The sequence below is a fragment of the Octopus bimaculoides genome, chromosome 28, assembly GCF_046866305.1.
Source record: "Octopus bimaculoides isolate indiv1 chromosome 28, ASM4686630v1, whole genome shotgun sequence".
NCBI lineage: Eukaryota > Metazoa > Mollusca > Cephalopoda > Octopoda > Octopodidae > Octopus > Octopus bimaculoides.
This window is the reverse complement of record NC_142955.1, coordinates 10,062,001-10,080,746: the sequence shown is the minus strand read 5'-3', so window position 1 is coordinate 10,080,746 and position 18,746 is coordinate 10,062,001. Positions and strand designations below refer to the sequence as shown.

Below are 18,746 nucleotides of genomic sequence, written 5' to 3'. Positions count from 1 at the left end.
GCTTTTGTCCTGGGGGCTTTCATCCTGGGGGATTTTGTCCTAGGCTGGTTTTGTCCGGATCCCACAATTCTTATACGACTATCAATATCACATCCATCTCTTTTAAGGGGCCACATATTTGAATCTCCCCTAGGACGTATGGACTCTTCCTAGTACTTTCATTCAAATTTAAATATACCCACGTATTTCAATATAACTTTATATCACATTCTTTTATATTTTCAATTTTGTATTCTATAAATATATATTTATATCAATACCAGATCCATTCTGCTCTTCATCTTGTTACTGTTGATGTCGCTTTGTCGCAGGTCAACCTTAGTGCAGCTGACCTATGATGAAAGCCATTCCAAATGTGACCACTAGATTTGTAATCAAACAAGATGTATCAAGATTTCTTTGTTTAATATTTCACCTGTCTTCAAAGCCTATTCATGTATATACACGTATATCTGCATATGTATGGGCGGTGGTGGTGATGGGGGTAGTGGTAGTGGTGGTGGTGTGTGTGTGTAAATAAACATACATGTAAAACATTGAATCAGTCTATTGAAAATTTTCCTGATTTATAATTCGTAATACGACAACTTTAACACGAAATAACTTCGAAAATGAAGAATTTTCTTAAAAACGCCAAGAGTAAATGATGTTTTAAATGACACATTCTACTAGTATACGAGTTTTGAAAGTGTTATAAAAAATTATTTTCTAAATGTGCCGGCCAAAGATCCCAGTGAGGGTTTACATAATCACGGGTAAATAATCCTTCTACTTTAGGTGCAAGGCTTGAAATTTGGGGGAAGGGGGACAATAGATTACATCGACCCATGCGTAACTGGTACTTATTTTATAGACCCCGAAGGATGAAAAGAAATGTCGGTTTGGGTGGAATTTGAACTCAGAATATAACGAGGAACGGACTTTTACCCGGCGTGCTAACGATTCAGCCATTCCGCCGCATTTAATCGTATGTGAATAATTAAAACAGTAACATTTATGAAGGAAATTTTAAGAAAATTCCCCGATAAAGGGTGGTGGAGGATCGGTCACACAGGGTAACTCGGGAGCCCCCATAGATCCTCTTTCATCCAGCCAATGACACAACTAGTGGGCGATCCTACCCTCTCCTATAGGCAACAGCCAAATTACTCAGACCATCCTCTTCACATTTACACACCTTCTAACAAATGTATTGGGGTGATGGGAGCAGCACCTCTCTCTCAACTCTCTCATTCCTTTTCAAAGAAAACTTTGAAGTAGCTACCGGACAGAGCATCCGAAAGAAAGTTAGATGTGGTAGAATTTTTCTTTGTATTATTTTGTGTACACGTTCTCTTAGCAGTAAGCTACCGATAGCGATAGAATGATGTTGTAAGAGAACAGATACAGAGCTAGTGAAAGTTGTAGGGCTGTGGGACGTTGTCTCACGGTTGCTGACAGTAAACTTCATTTCTCTGTCTGATTATTGTCTTTAGTAGCTGCCTTGCTTGTGATTCTAGCAATCCGTTCCCTAACTGATTGAGTTGTCACGAGCCGACTCACTCAGTTGTCACCAAGTGACTACTGGTTTTTGCTTGGCGGGGTCTTGCTTTTATAACTATATCCAGAAGGATAGACATATCTTTGAGAACAATGAGATTCGTTGGTGGTACTGTGATATCTCTATTCTAGCTTTTGCTGAAGTGGAAGAGGTTAGCAGGATCAAGTGGTGAAGACATCATTTCGGGCTAGCTAAGACAATCTGGCAAATGTAAAACTGCTGTCACTGAAAAAACCATTGTTCCACGTGAGAAAAGTTCTGAACTGTTAATTTAAATTTGGCTATGGTGGATCGAATCCACTTCGTGCATGCAAGATGCACTACACACACACACACACACACACACATATATATATATATATATATATATATATATATATATATATATATATATATATGTATGTATGTATATAGTATTCTTAACCCTGTATCATTTAAACTAACCATTATCTAGCCGAAATGTTCTGCCTGTTTTATGTTCATAACAGCCAGATCCAGCCTTTCACGGCTAACCTACAATATCATCTGCATCTTTTAAAGGGAAATCGTGATTTTCTTTAAAACACATCAACCAAAATCATACACAGAAACATCGTATTTATTATATTTACAGTGGATACAGACCATCAACAGCGAGAAAACTGCTTTAAACATTTAGCGTTGAGATTACTCCGTTAAATGTAATGATTATCTCTTTTACTTTTTTACTTGTTTCAGTCGTTTGACTGCGGCCATGCTGGAGCACCGCCTTTAGTCGAGCAAATCGACCCCACGACTTATTCTTTGTAAGCCTAGTACTTTTTCTATCGGTCTCATTTGTCGAACTGCTAGGTTACGTGGACGTAAACACACCAGCATAGGTTGTCAAGCGATGTTGGGAGGACAAACACAGACACAGACACACACACACACACACACACACACACATACATATATACGACGGGCTTCTTTCAGTTTCCGTCTACCAGATCCACTCACAAGGCTTTGGTCGGCCCGAGGCTATAGTAGAAGACACTTGACCAAGGTGCCACGCAGTGGGATTGAACCCAGAACCATGTGGTTGGTAAGAAAACTACTTACCACACAGCCACTCCTGCACCCATACTTACCACACAGCCACTAATGCGCCTATTGGCATTGTTTTGAAATAACAATGGAGGATGATGTGAAATCAAGCATAATAAAAATTATCGATCAGGAAAATTTTCGATAAACTGATTCAATGTTTTACATGCATATTTATTTACACACTCACACACCACCAGCACTACGACCACCACCGCCATACATATGCAAATATACGTATATTATCATGAATAGACTTTGAAGAACAAAAAGATAGGTGAAATATTCGTTTTTACTCTAGGCATAAGGCCTGAAATTTTGGGGGAAGGGCCAGTCGATTAGATCTACCCAGTACGCAACTGGTACTTAATTTATCGATCCTGAAAGAATGAAAGGCAAAGACGACCTCGTGGAATTTGAACTCAGAACGGAATGACAGGCGAAATACCGGTAAGCATTTCACCCGGCGTGCTAACCACTCTGCCAGCTCGCTGTCTTAAGGCAGGTGAAATATTAAACATATGCAAATATACGTGTATATACATAAATAGGCTTTGAAGACAGGTGAAATATTAAACAAAGAAATCTTGATACATCTTGTTTGACTACAAATCTAGTGGTCACATTTGGAATGGCTTTCATCATAGGTCAGCTGCACCAAGGTTGACCTGCGACAAAGCGACATCAACAGTAACAAGATGAAGAGCAGAATGGATCTGGTATTGATATAAATATATATTTATAGAATACAAAATTGAAAATATAAAAGAATGTGATATAAAGTTATATTGAAATACGTGGGTATATTTAAATTTGAATGAAAGTACTAGGAAGAGTCCATAAGTCCTAGGGGAGATTCAAATATGTGGCCCCTTAAAAGAGATGGATGTGATGTCGATAGTCGTATAAGAATTGTACATAAGATGACCTCTGATGGACCAGATAAATATTGGCTTCAAATTTTGGCACAGGGACAGCAATTTCGGAGATGGGATAAGTTCATTACATCGACCCCAGTGTTCAACTGGTACTTATTTTATCGACCCCGAGAGGATGAAAGGCGTTTGAATTCAGGGCGTAATGACGAACGAAACGACGCTAAGTATCTTGTCCAGCGTGCTAACGATTATGCTTGCTCGCCGCCTTACAGACGAGAAAAATCTTAGTGGCAACCCCTTGATATATGGTGTCTCCAATAGGCCAGACAAAGTGTAATGGGGTCTCCTTCATATATAGCATTTCCAATGGCCCAAATAAACAGTGATAAAGTTTCCCTCATACATAGTATCTCCAACAGACTCGATGGATGCTGATAGGGTTTCATTCATACACAGTGTAGTGGATCTTGCAAGCATGAAGTGGATTCGATACACCATAGCCAAATTTAAAATAACACTGCAACAGAACTTATCTCACGGTGGAACAAAGGTTTTTCTCTGACAGCAGTTTTACATTTTCCAGATGCCTTTAGCTAGGCCGAAATAATATATTCACCACTTGACCCTTTCTAACCTCTTCTACTCCACCAAAAGCTAGAATTAAGATAACAAGACCACCAACTAAATCTATTGTTCTCAATGATATGTCTATTCTTCTGGATAGTTATAAAAGCAAGAAACCCCAAGCAAACATCAATTATGACGACTCACATATATACGACGGGCTTCTTTCAGTCTCCCAGTATACACCTAGAGAGAGAAAGCGAGGGATTAGTGACATGTGTTTTAAAGAGAGGGGGAAGGAAGGGTGAAAGAGATAAAGAGAGAGAGAGAAAGCGAGAGATAAGTGACATGTGTTTTAAAGAGAGGGGGAAGGAAGGGTGAAAGAGATAAAGAGAGAAAGATAGATAGAGAGAGAGAGAGAGAGAGAGAGAAAGCGAGAGATAAGTGACATGTGTTTTAAAGAGAGGGTGAAAGAGATAGAGAGAGAGAGAGAGAGAGAAAGAGAGAAAGCGAGAGATAAGTGACATGTGTTTTAAAGAGAGGGTGAAAGAGATAGAGAGAGAGAGCCAAGTGTACTTCTATTTTGTATGAACGCCAACAGCAACAACAACAACAACAACCCTGTGAGGAGGAAAGGCAATGTTTGTGCGTGTGTGCAGTTGAAATGTGACCGTAACAACAACAACAACAAACTTATTAAACGTTACAAACTGTCAGATGCAGACTGCACACACGCACACACAACGCTGCTGCTTTTGGTGATGATGATGATGATGATGTGATGGTAGTGGTGGAGGTGCTAATGATGATGGGGATGATGATGGGATGATGGTGGTGTTGACTGGAGGTGGTGGTGGTGGCGGTTGTCGTCTGCTGCTGCTGATGTTTCCGTTGTTGCTTTCGGTCGTCTGCTTTTCAATGGAGAATCAATGATACGAAAGTCACTGGTTTGGGACCAGACATACATTATACATACACACACACACACACACACACACACACACACACACACACACACATATATATATATATATATATATATATATACGTGTGTATATATATATATATGTATATATATTGTATGTATATAAATTCAAATTACGATGAACGTAAACAAACAAACGAAGGTTGCTTTTAGAAGCTTTGAGATGTCTTAGAAAGTTAAAGAAGTGATTTTAAATTCTCAATCGCAGAATACTGCTAATAATAAAGCCTGAACAGGATAAACTACCCCTATTTTGAAGGAAAAAGGGTGGGCGGTTATACACACACAAACAGGCATATATACACACACACACATATACATATATACACATATATACACACTCACACAAACATGTATATTTAAACACACTAGCAGAAATACCCGGCGTTGCCTGGGTTAAAGAGAATAATGAAATCTAAAAACGCCGTCTAGACTACGCATCATCTTTATATATAGAGATGTATATACACACACGCACCCAAACACACGTATATATATGTATATCAATATAAATATATGAAAGTCAATGAAGTTTCGTAAAAGAAGGTGATCATGTACATACTTTCTTGCTGTTGTGATTATAACACCTCGTTGTAAACAATGTTCCTTGTTTTCCCTTGTGGAGCATATACAAAGAGGTTTTTTTGCTGCCCACTCTTGAGCAGCCAACATACCGTTGTCCATGTGAGAAGCAGGGCTCTTCCAAGAGAAGACCAGCTACAGACAGTGTTTGACCCTGAGATTTGTTTATGGACATGGCAAAAGTCACACGAAGGGGGAATTGTAGTCTTCTGAATGTAAAAGGAATGTCTGCTCCTGATGGAGTAAGAGGAATTCTTGGAATAAAGACGTCATCCCCTTTTGCACATCCAGAAGGAATGGTAGCCTCGATAACATGTGACATCATTTTCTTTATCACGAGTCGTGTTCCATTGCAAAGTCTCGGTGGTTCCAGATTGCGGAGCAGCATAACAGGCGTTCCAACTTTAAGTGATAATATGTGGGGAGGTAGTCCTGGAGGCTCCAACGAATTGAGAAATTCAGGAGGATAGTTCACCACTTCATTTGTATCTGGAACTGTATCAACAGACTTGTAAGTTTGAAGATTGCCGGGAAGAGAATGCATCAGGCGTTGATTAATTTTTGTAACAGCTACGTTTTTTGGAGTTAATATTGCTCTTTCACATAGCCAATTGTGATTTTGGTAGTTTTGTTTAAAGTTGGGAAAGACTTTGTGTTTGAGGTCATCTACAGAATTAACAACAGAACAAAATGGCCGGAGGTCTGCAACGAAATAATTTTACTCAACACTTTGCAAGTGAATCAGTGGAGGCAAAGATGCGTCTCATTTACTTGACAATTTATACACCACATTGCAGAAATCACAATGTAAGTATATCTGAAAGGGTAGTCTTACACTGTTGTACCGTTGAATTACAAATAATGCTCATCTGTTATGTTCGGGTTAAAATTTCATCAACATCAAAAATATATGAATTTTCATGGGAGTTATGGCCGTTATGCAAAGAATATAATTTCCAAATTTCATAAAGATCCGTTCAGTACTTTTGACGTAGTTTTGGATAAGAAAACAAATGACTAATGTGTGTGTTTGTGTGCATGTGTATGTGTATAGATATCTGTATGCATGTATATATGTATATATGTACATATTACATGTACATCTATCTATATATATATATACATCTACACATATGTATACATATACATGTATGTATATAGATCTATATATATATATATATATATATACTAGCAGAAATACCCGGCGTTGCCCGGGTTAAAGAGAATAATGAATTCTACAAACGCCGTCTAGACTACGCATCATCTTTATATAGAGAGATGTATATACACACACGCACCCAAACACACGTATATATATGTATATCAATATAAATATATGAAAGTCAATGAAGTTTCGTAAAAGAAGGTGATCATGTACATACTTTCTTGCTGTTGTGATTATAACACCTCATTGTAAACTATGTTCCTTGTTTTCCCTTGTGGAGCATATACAAATAGGTTTTTTGTTGCTGCCCACTCTTGAGCAGCCAACATACAGTTGTCCATGTGAGAAGCAGGGCTCTTCCAAGAGAAGACCAGCTACAGACAGTGTTTGACCCTGATATTTGTTTATGGACATGGCAAAAGTCACACGAAGGGGGAATTGTAGTCTTCTGAATGTAAAAGGAATGTCTGCTCCTGATGGAGTAAGAGGAATTCTTGGAATAAAGACGTCATCCCCTTTTGCACATCCAGAAAGAATGGTAGCCTCGATAACGTGTGACATCATTTTCTAAATAATGCTCATCTGTTATGTTCGGGTTAAAATTTCATCAACATCAAAAATATATGAATTTTCATGGGAGTTATGGCCGTTATGCAAAGAATATAATTTCCAAATTTCATAAAGATCCATTCAGTACTTTTGACGTAGTTTTGGATAAGAAAACAAATTACTAATGTGTGTGTTTGTGTGCATGTGTATGTGTGTGTGATGGGTGTATATATGTATAGATATCTGTATGCATGTATATATGTGTACATATTACATGTACATCTATATATATATATATATACATCTACACATATGTATACATATACATCTACACATATGTATACATATACATCTACACATATGTATACATATACATGTATGTATAGATCTATATATATATACATATACGTATACATCTATATGTATACATATACATCTCTCTCTCTCTCTTTCTCTCTCTCTCTTTCTCTCTCTCTCTCTTTCTCTCTCTCTATATCTATACATATACGTGTACATATACATCTATATGTATACATATACATCTCTCTCTCTCTCTCTCTTTCTCTCTATCTCTTTCTCTGTTTCTCTCTCTCTCTGAAAGTATCTGTCATTACAGTATCGAAATGGTGTACATATACATGTATATGTATACATATACATCTCTCTCTGTGTCTCTCTCTGTCTCTCTCTTTCTCTCTCTGTGAAAGTATCCGTCATTACAGTATCGAAATGTGATTGTTTCAGTTAGTGGAATAGTTTCATTTTTAAAGTGAAAGTATTTGACATGAGTGTTTTTGTTTCACTTTTGACACGTAATACTTAAATAGTGGAGGAGATATTATGTTGCCGTGGGCTCGAACTCTGCAAGAAGTTAAAACTTTTTTTGACTAAAACACAACTGGAACCCTAAGTAAGGCATGTGTAAAATTTGAATGAAATTGGTTGCGTAGTTCTCGAGCTTTAGGGATTCACACAGACAGACAGACAGACAGACACACATTCTCATTTTTATATATATAGATACATATATACACACACACATATATATATAAACACACATATACACACACACATGCATATATAAACACACACACATATATACACACTCACTTGTATATAAACACACATATATACACACACATGAGGAATGTGTAGAATGCAATGTATGCGATGCAGGTTCGATTCCCAGGTAAAGCCATTTACAAGAAGAAGAAGAAGAAGAAGAAGAAGAAGAAGAAGAAGAAGAAGAAGAAGAAGAAGAAGAAGAAGAAGAAGAAGAAGATTGAAGTTTAATATTTCTGGAAATATTTATTTGTCAAAATGAAAGAAAGCAAAAGATTGACGTCCAGGAATAATTCCAAAAACTATCAAAGAATTTTCTGAAACATCCAAACCAAGAACTTCAAAGACTTCATTATCATCTTCCCTGAGGAGTAAATATTTTGGATTATCTTCTAATCCCAGGATTATAATATCTTCAGATGTTTCCTCTTCAATATGTCCAGGTATTTCGTAAATATTGTTTCTTTTATCTGTTATATAAACATATTCACCAATTATGGTTAAATGAGGTCTTGCAATATATTCCAGACCAAAATACATTATTCTTTCTTCTATTCTTATTCTCCTCACCAAAGACATTTCCCTGAATCATTCCACAAAACTCCAACCATCCCACCTTCCAGACTTCTTCATCTCCCTCCTCAAAACAAGAACATCACCAAAAGATGTGACTCCCACACCATCCACCCCTTCATCTCCCTCCAACCTTCCCCCTCTCCCCATCTCCCCAAGACACACTTCATCTTTACATTCCCCATCTTTCATATCAACCACATCCACATAATAAGGGTCAAAGATGTTGGGGTCATCACAACAATAGTAAACCTTGTTGTTTTCCCATAATCTTTTGTATTTCTTGTCTCTCTCTTCTGGAGTCATGTCTCTAATATAATGACCACCACACACGAGTTGATTGTCGTTGTATTTATAAATCCTTTTGTAGTATTTCTCAGTTCTGATGGTTTTTAAACGACAGAGATCCCTGTTGAAGACCCTCATTTCCTTCCCAAAGGCGACAATGAAACATTCATCTGTCCACCGACAAATGTCCAGTGGTCGTTCTTCTTCTTGTTCCTGTTGAAGTATGTCCACTGTTGTTGTTGTTGTTGTTCTGATTAATGTGAGACTTTCTCGAAACATCAACACACTCACATTCTCATCTAACTTAATTAGTTTACTGTTCCGGTCCCTAATGTCCCAATAATCATAACAAACAGGTTCCTCGAATGCAGGAATGGTAAAAGGGACCATTGCTGTTCTATGTGGAAGTCTCCTCACTGATATTTCATCAATTCCTGAATTATTGATCTCCGCTATGTAACTACCACATCTCACCTTTAATCTACCTTTACTAATTATTTCACCTAATTCACCTCTTCTTCCTCCATCCCCATCTCCTCCTCTGTATTTCAATTTATTAATTAATTCATTACCGAATATTTCCTCAGATGTAATGGAAGGGAAACAAAGACCAGAATCAAGATTTGATAAAGACACAGATTCCAGAATGTTCACTTGGTCCCCATCAATCTTTATGCAATGACATTCAATCAATTCAATATGTTGACACCAGTAAATACCTCCCACTTTTCTCCATATTACACCATAAGGGATGAGACTTGACCAAACTTTAGATTTCTTCAAATCTTCTCCATTCAGTTGAAATATTTCTTTTCTTTTAGGAACCGTGGCCATTATGTGTTTTCCTTGTGTAAAACACACACCACCAACTAAACTTGCCACATTTCTGTGACATAGCAGCTCCCCGTCTTCATCAAATATTTTAACATTTCCATTATTGGCTTTTTCACACACAACTGTCTTTCCTTCATCAGAAATATCAAAATCTTTTACTTGAACAGGAAATTCGTCTGTTTGTAAACGAGCAACAGGGAAGCTTTCTCGATTCACCATAAACAACCCTTCAACATACAATTCATTCCTTCCCCTCTTGGGGCTTCCAACAAACCTTGGTCCTTTACAGTCTATACTGAAGAAACCTACTGCATCTTTATAAATTCCTTTATTTAAAAATATTCTCTTGTATTCCCCATCCTGGGTCAAACACAAAATGTTTCTATATCGAGATGAACCAAAATGTTTCTCCCACCCACCCTGAATGTACAAAAAACTGTCATCAATTGTCATCCTGTCATCTCTATAAAACTCCATGTAATGTCTGACTGAATGTAAATATTGACCATCACTGTTGAAGAAAATGATTAATCTTATGTTGATGACAATGATGACATCTTCAGCAGTAACTTTAATATCCTGGATGTCATCATCATCATTTCCATCTTCTTCTCTCCATATTAATGGTTCAGGTATGTCTATTTGTTTTATTTCCTTCACACTCGAATGTATTTCATCCATATCCACAAAATACAAATGACTTCCATCTCTCATTTTACTAAAAACCATTTGATTGTTTGATAAAGAAGCCACACGTTCATATTTATTTGTCGTCTGGTAAATTACCAACGACAATGGAAATTCCACTTTTAATGTCAGCAGTTGGTATTTATTATCATCTTCATCATCCCAACTCGTAATGACCAGTGTGTTTGAGTGCCATCGACACATTTTAATATTGTCATAAGCATTCACTTTGATTGAATCCAAAAGTTGACCATCCAATGTGAATATCAATGTTTCCATTCCCCTCGTCCCATCCTGCAATCAGATTATTTTCAGTTATAACCAGACGTTCAATCCTCACTCGTTCTTTGTCTCCCAAATTTTGAGGGAGTGGAATATGTCTGGCTTTATCAGAAACTGTCAGGTCTTGTAGATATAAAGTACAAGACAACATTTCACTGACAGAAATGTTTCTGGAAAATACATCTACCAGGTCGATATAATAATTAAGTTGATTATTTGTAACGAGATCATTAACCAACAAACTATGATCGTTTATAGCAAACATACGGCTGCTGTCTACAAGATACACAAACATTTGGTCAATAGATCCACCATAGAGATTGAGGGGACGTTTCACTTGGGACATTAAAACACTGGGGACCATCTTAATACTACAAGGATGATGACGACGACGGCCATGACCACCACTACTAATGTGCTTGAAAGCTTCTATTTTAGACTTTAAAACACTGAGTATCCTCTTAGTACTACCACCACCTTTACTACCATCACTGCCACTACTCTGACGGCGTGCACTGCCATGACCACCACCATCTATTGTAAAGTTGTACTGAAATGCTTTTCCCCTAGTAACAATTAATAGCTTTTCTGTTTCCTTGTCTATCGATAATGATTTCACAAAAAGGGGATATTAATTGTCTTAATTGTTTCAACTTGATTATCATAATTGATGGCTAAAATATCTAAATTCACAATAACAAACAATTTCACCTACACCCATCTTACACACCCGTACATAAGGCTGCCTTAATGATACACTTCTCACTGTCTTTGATAGGTTTCCAATGACCCTTAATTGTTTCTGTAGGGGTAATGTGACACCTATTTGATTAAAATCCCATCGACATATATCCGTAGCTGTAGACGGCAGAGATAATCTCGACACAATGTCTCCTTCATTAGAAATGTATAACAAGCAATCATGGTTGATGTCGGACACCACCAACTGTCCATTCTCAAGATTACATATTTCGCCAATGACAAGTTTTTTGTCATTCTCCTTTTTTTTGAGTCGTAGATTTAGATTTCTGATATAAGGATTTTTCAGGTGTAAACAACAGCCAGACGACCGGTCCTGATACTTGTAAAGAAGGACCCTGTTGAGTTGAGTGTCCGGTAGATAAACAGTTCCTTGGAAAACAGCAATGTGAGGGTGAAGAGGGAAAGGCAGTTGCCACTGCCATTTCATTTCTCCATATATATCATAACATATCAGAATAGAGTGTCTCTTGAAGAGGACATAAAAATAAACATTATCAGAGTAGATGTGATGAGGGTAGCCATAGAATGGAAGGTATTTTTGAAAAAGTTCTTCACGACATGTCAAATAAAATACTATTTTATTTTTGCTTCCATCTACGACTACAAAATTAATTGGAGTTGCAGCAATGGTGACATTAGAATGTCCCAGAGAAATTCTTTCTGTTATGTCAACTTTATCTTCATTGATCAATAGGATATGGACCTCGTTTTTGTTTTCAGTGGTGGTCACAGCTAAACACTTATTTGATAAAATATGACATATTTCCATGTAGTCAGTTTGGACCTTTATTAAAGGGCCTTTTCTTAGTTCAGGACAGGTGATATACTGAAATCTTTTCATTTCACGATAAAATACCAGGAATCTGTTTGCGTTTATTCTACAATAGAAAGAAGGAAGCTCAAGGAAAACTAAATTATTTTGGCTAATTATTTCCCCAGTTTCAGTGAATAAAAAAGCTTTGTTATTCCTGTAAATTATTAATATAGAAGATGTAGACATAGGTAGAATATTTGTGATGTTGTAGCAATCCTCAATATCAATATAGTCTTTCAAACTGGGGGTAGGTAGCTGGTGGTTGTATGACAGTTTGGGCCAAAAGTCTTTATTTGTTTCAATGGCATGTGGTTTGCCAAAATAATCTGTTACCAAAATGGTATCTTTAGCAACAGAAATAGAACGGCATTTCCTGCCAATGTCCCTCTTTGTCACACCACCTTTAGCCGAAATCCTGTAAATAATTTGTCCCTGGAGCACATAGAAATAGCTTTGGTAGAGAGAGATTTTACTTGGGAGGTGCAGAGAATGGGTCTCTACCTCCCATAACTGTTGGCCATCCACTTTATAACAGATTACTCTGTTAATACTGGAAAATGTAATTAAAAGTATATTGTGGATCCCTACAGCAATATCTGTAGGTGCTTCTTTGGTAATGAATTGGTGTTTAATTATATTCTCCTCCCAATCAATTTGGTAAACAGTCTTACCAAACATTTCTACACCTATAAGTGTAGAATCTTCCAAATAACTCACCATATATAACCCCAACTGTATCTTTTTAATCTTGAAAGTTGTGGGGCTGATAATGAGAATCATTTCTTGGAAGGGGAGGGTTGCTAGAACCATGTCTTGGCCAATTCTGGTGAAACTGGTGACAGAAGATGGACAATGGACATCATTTCTGTCACCGTCTCTTGTCACACAACATACTGTCATACAATGGTGGGAATAGGTTATCACTCCCTCCTGTGTTACTATAATATTGGATATTGTGAGTTTGTCAAATTCTTCACCAGATTCCACAATCTTTGCTTCTCTGGTCACAACTGGGCAAAGAGGACGATATTTTGTGGTTATCTTTGGTGGATCAATGGTTTTGTGTTTGTCTTGTAGAATATTTCTCTGTAAATAGTGTTCCAGGAACAATTCTAGTTTTCCAAATATAATAAATTCTTGATTGTAATCGGTTTTTTTAATGTCTTTCGTCAAAATTTCTATTCTTTGTTTAAAATCTTTTAGAAAAGTATTTTCATCCATTCCTACATATTTTTAAAAAGTACATATTTCTTCCCGAGAATTTTTCAACAAATTAATTTTGTCTTCATATGCATTGAATCTTGTGTAAAATATGTGTTTGTCCAAAATATTTCGTTTTCCCATTATTTCCCTCATTTCGTAGTCTCCTTTATGTTTTTTTTGTTTTGTTGTTGACTAAGATGAAGCTCGTTTCTCTGACATTTCTCTCCTTGAACTGTCATCTCTCTCATATTTACACCTTTTTGTTGTTGAGTCCCCTAAAGCCCTTTTCGGTGGGGTAGGTTTTGTTTGGTCTTCCATAGTGAATCTGTCATGAAATATAAGGAAAACATTTAGCTTTGTGAAAATATTAAAGTTTGAGGGAGATGATGTTTACTTCATTATTTGGAACACAAAAACAAAACATTTGTGTATTTCTGTCAGCAAATTAATCTTGTCTAATTAATATTGAAACAACTTTCTGTTGGAATAATAATGATTAGAATTAAACACCTTATTACAATCTACTTTGAGATGTATTAATAAGTTTCATTAATTACATGGAGTCTAAATATTAGCAATATTATATTCACTGGAAATGATATTTTTATTCAACATCACAAATTAATAGTTATGTGTGGTTTAGATTTATTTAACGATAATTAGTCAAAGAGATTCCCCTGCTCCAAAAGTACTCAGTAACGAGACACTTTAAGCTGTAGAGAAAATTAACTTTAATTGGTATACATGCTATATTATGTTCCAACACACAGCAATCATGTTCAAACTTAGTTAACATGGAGCAATTAGCAAAACATAGACATGTCTATGTTACATAGACATTTGTCAGATACAAGACAGACTGAAGATGGAATATAAGTATTACTAATGATTATATGTACTGGAAATGATGGGACCGTCATGGTTGGCTTGGTTTCTATCATATTTACCTGGATTAAGAGATATCAATAAAGCTGGAGATGAAACTGTTCTTAACCTGACAAATGCTGTAAATCTCTCAACATTCCAATATAATCCACACAATTATCATAGACAACATTGATTAAACTTGGAAAGCTTATCAAAAGATGGGCTTTCATATAATCACACTGATACACAGCATGTTGAGAGGATCGTTATTATTTGTTCCTGATTGAGATAATAAAGATTGGTTAATGAATAAGCTTAATTAACGAAAGGTAGGTTCATCTAAATTATATTTAATATAAGGGACAGTGTTTGGGTAGCAATGAGAAAGATGTGTTTGTATGAAAAAGGGGTTTGGCAGGGGAAGTGTGTTTTGTTTTGTGTTAGGTGAGGAGATATAACTTGGTGTAGTTTATTATGAAGTATTGGGGGTTTAATGAGGTGGATTAGGAAATATTGGTGGGGTGATTAATGACATTCTGGTGACTCATCATCATCAGAATGATCCTCCACCTCCTCTTTGGTCTATAAAATAATGACTGTTACTCTATTGACCCCAGGAGGAATGGAAAGTAAAAGTGACCTTCTTCAGGATGTCAGCTCTTTGAATATACATGGACTAAACAAGAACATATTTTTGGAAAAAGCTGGATAAGGCTATGTTGTTGTTATTGTTGTTGTTGTTGTTGACAACAAAGTTTATAAAGAGAAAACCAGATAATTGCAAATATTTCAACTGTAAAATTAAATTGGAATTAATGTTTATGTTTCACTTGTGCCATTCTACTTGGTTTATTTTGGGGAAGAAAAACCTACAAAAACTCTTCATAATAATAATAATAATAGACTTTAATCTAATTGTATATGTATTTATATACACATACATATATATGAAAAAATATGTATAATATATACACAAAATGCACATATGTATATTTATATACATATGTATATTTATATGTCCGTATGTATGTATGATCATCATCATTTTACCCCCACTTTCCATGCTGGAATGGGTTGGATGGTTCAAAGAATGTCTTGCCTGAAGTTACATTTTCTGGTTTTCTTTCTACAGCTGGATGCTCTTCCTTACACCAACCCTGCACAATGTGCACTGGGTGCATCTTATGGCACCGTCACTAGAGACGATTGCCATGTCCTTGACAGAACTAAAGGTTCCCCTCAATCTCTGGGTTTCACATATACCTTGGGATGAGGGTAATAAATATATGGAAAGGAGGGGTTGAGTGTTGGGGAGAGACTCAGGGAGGTCCAGTAACATCCCTAGTTTCATTGGAAGAATGGTGAAGAGAAGAGATTTACTGCCATTCTTTGTGACAGCAATAAGATAGCAGAGTAAAAAGAAGAAGAGAGAGAGAGCTTGAGAGATGAAAGATAGGGGTAGGGGTAATAGGGGCATGACAGTAGGGACTCAAGGTCTGAGAGTTGACACTCATCAAACTAGTTCTTTGGTGGTCTGGGAATATACCTCCAAGGAACCAGTTTGATAAATGCTAATAAACGAAACTTTTGGATCTTGGGTCACTCTGTTACTTCTGCTAAATACAAATATATATATATATATATATATATATACACACACACACACACATATACATATACACATACATATACATAGACACACGTGTAATTATATGAATATACCTTCACATACTCGTGTATAAATGTTTGTGTCTGTGTATGTATATATGTATGTTTATAGATATGAATTAATGAACAACAAAAGAAGATGAGTTATGTAATCACTTCCATTAGCTTCCAGCTGTTTCTGCTACAGGAAGCAGTGAACTCGAGCTGAGTGTGTGTGTGTAGGTGTCTGTACATTTGTTTATGTTTGCAATCTGTTTTAAGTTGCTCCAAGCAGACACATCTGTCAACCAATCACCCCCTCCTTGGAAGACATGGGAAATAAGAACTTTTGTTCTTGCAAAATGGTTTTGGGTGAGCAATAGGAAGGCTGTCTGTCTCTAAAACAATGCTGCAATAATATATTCATCTAACCCATGCTAGCATGCAAAATCAGATGTACAATCAAACATAAGTAAACCCATGTTTATACATTCATATATTCTCATGCACGCATAAACACACACACACACACGTGTGTGTGTGCATTTGGTGTTAGGAAGATTATCCAGCTGTAGAAATCTTGCCAAATCTTTCATTGGAGCTCACCAATGTCCTCTGGCTCACTGCTTCCTCTTCAACTGTCCTACCCATGCCAGTTTGGGAAAATGGATGTCAAAACCTTTATAATACATCAGATGATGTATTTTCTCTTCTGTATTTTCCCTCTCATAATTTTGTTTTGTTTCTTGCCAGGTTCTTGTGAGTCCCACTCAGTCAAGTGTATGACTACACTCGATGAGGGTCACCAATCCTCACCTGGTTTCAAGCAAGAGAATATTTCACCAAGTTCTTCAAACATGAACAGCACAATGGTTGGATATGTTTTCTGGTGGAACACTGCAAACAAACGACACTGTGTGACGTGACATTTATTTATAATTAGCAGCAGATGACAAGACAAGGAGACATGAGCTGACATATGCACACAGACAGACAGACACACACACACACGCATAAACATACAAGTACAACTGTAGCTTTGCACACATGAATATACACACACACATATATATATATATACCATAGGATTTATCAGTTCCATGTACGAAACCCACTCACAAGGCTTGGGTCAACCGGGAAGATTAAAAGAAATTACTTCTTTAAGGTGCTGCAAAGTGGGACTGAACCCGAGACCACAAGGTTTTGAAGTGAATTCCTTAACCTTACAGCCATGACCCAATCTTTTTTTTTTTTGGTGATATTTTGAAGATAATAATAATAATAATAATAATAATCCTAAAATTTTAGGTGTGGGGACTAGTTGATTGCATTGACCCCAGCCCCTAACTGGTTCTTATTTTATCAATCCCAAAAGGACGAGAGGCAAAGTCCACCTTGGCAGACTTTGAACTCAAAATGTAAACTTGTAAGAAATGATACAAAGCATTTTGTAACGATTCTGCTTGTTCATCACATTAATTAATTAATTAATTAATTAATAATAATAATAATAATAATAATAATAATGATTTCTTTTATTTTTTTTTAATGCAATGAAAATGATTTCAAATTTTGGCAGAAGGCCAGCAAGTTCAAGGAAGGGGCCAGTCTATTACACTGACCCCAGTACTCAACTAGTACTTAATTTATCGATCCCAAAAGGATGAAAGGCTAAGTCAACCTTGGTGGAATTTGAATTCAGAATGTAAAGATGAACAAAATGCTGCTCAACATTTTGCTTTGCATCCTGACAGTTCTGCCAGCTCTTTGTAGTAGTAGTAGTAGTAGTAGTAGTAGTAGTAGTAGTAGTAGTAGTAGTGATAAATAATAATAATAATAATAATAATAATAATAATAATTTCTTACTAAAGGCACAAGGCCTGAAATTTGGGGTGAGGGGACTAGTAAATTACATTGACCCCAGTGCATAACTGGTACTTATTGAATCGACCCCAAAAGGATGAAAGGCAAAGTCGACCTTGGTGGAATTTGAACTCAGAACGTAGCGGCAAACAAAATACTGGCAAGCATTTTGCCCATCGTGCTCACAATTCTACCAGCTCACCACCCAAATAATAATAATAATAATAATAATAATAATAAATAAAATTTAAAAAATAATAACAACAACAATACTAATGTAATAATAATAATAATAATAATAATAATAATAATAATAGTAATAATAATGATGATGATGACAACCCTACCTTTCCTATTTTGTATCCTTCATATGTCCTTCTCTTCTTTTACTTACATCTCTCTCTCTATCTTTCTCTCTCTCTCTCTCTCTCTCTATCTATCTTTCTCTCTCTCTCTCTCTTTCTCTCTCTCTATCTCTCTCTCTCTCTCTCTCTCTTTCACTGTCTCCTTTTAAATATCAACTTCAACATTTTAGT

At 36.3% G+C, this 18,746-nt stretch overlaps 2 protein-coding genes across 2 annotated transcripts in view; both read right to left on the bottom strand.

Moving 5' to 3' along the window:
* Window positions 1–8,616: 8,616 nt before the first annotated feature.
* Window positions 8,617–11,066, bottom strand: LOC149130530 (uncharacterized). Its single transcript, XM_089344160.1, has one exon. It carries the CDS (start codon window positions 11,049–11,051, stop codon window positions 8,979–8,981), a length of 2,073 nt encoding a protein of 690 aa, XP_089200286.1. The 5' UTR covers window positions 11,052–11,066; the 3' UTR covers window positions 8,617–8,978.
* Window positions 11,067–11,166: 100 nt separating this feature from the next.
* LOC149130529 (uncharacterized) overlaps window positions 11,167–18,746 on the bottom strand; it is a 23,894-nt gene continuing 16,314 nt past the window's right edge. Inside the window, exon 2 of the mRNA XM_089344159.1 lies at window positions 11,167–14,158. Coding sequence (XP_089200285.1) covers window positions 11,716–13,851 — 2,136 coding nt within the window. The 5' untranslated portion in view covers window positions 13,852–14,158 and the 3' untranslated portion in view covers window positions 11,167–11,715. The remainder of the gene's footprint in view (window positions 14,159–18,746) is intronic.

Coding starts and splice junctions, on each gene's coding strand:
- LOC149130530 (XM_089344160.1), bottom strand. CDS start 11,051: ATGGAAACATTGATATTCACATTGGATGGTCAACTTTTGGATTCAATC.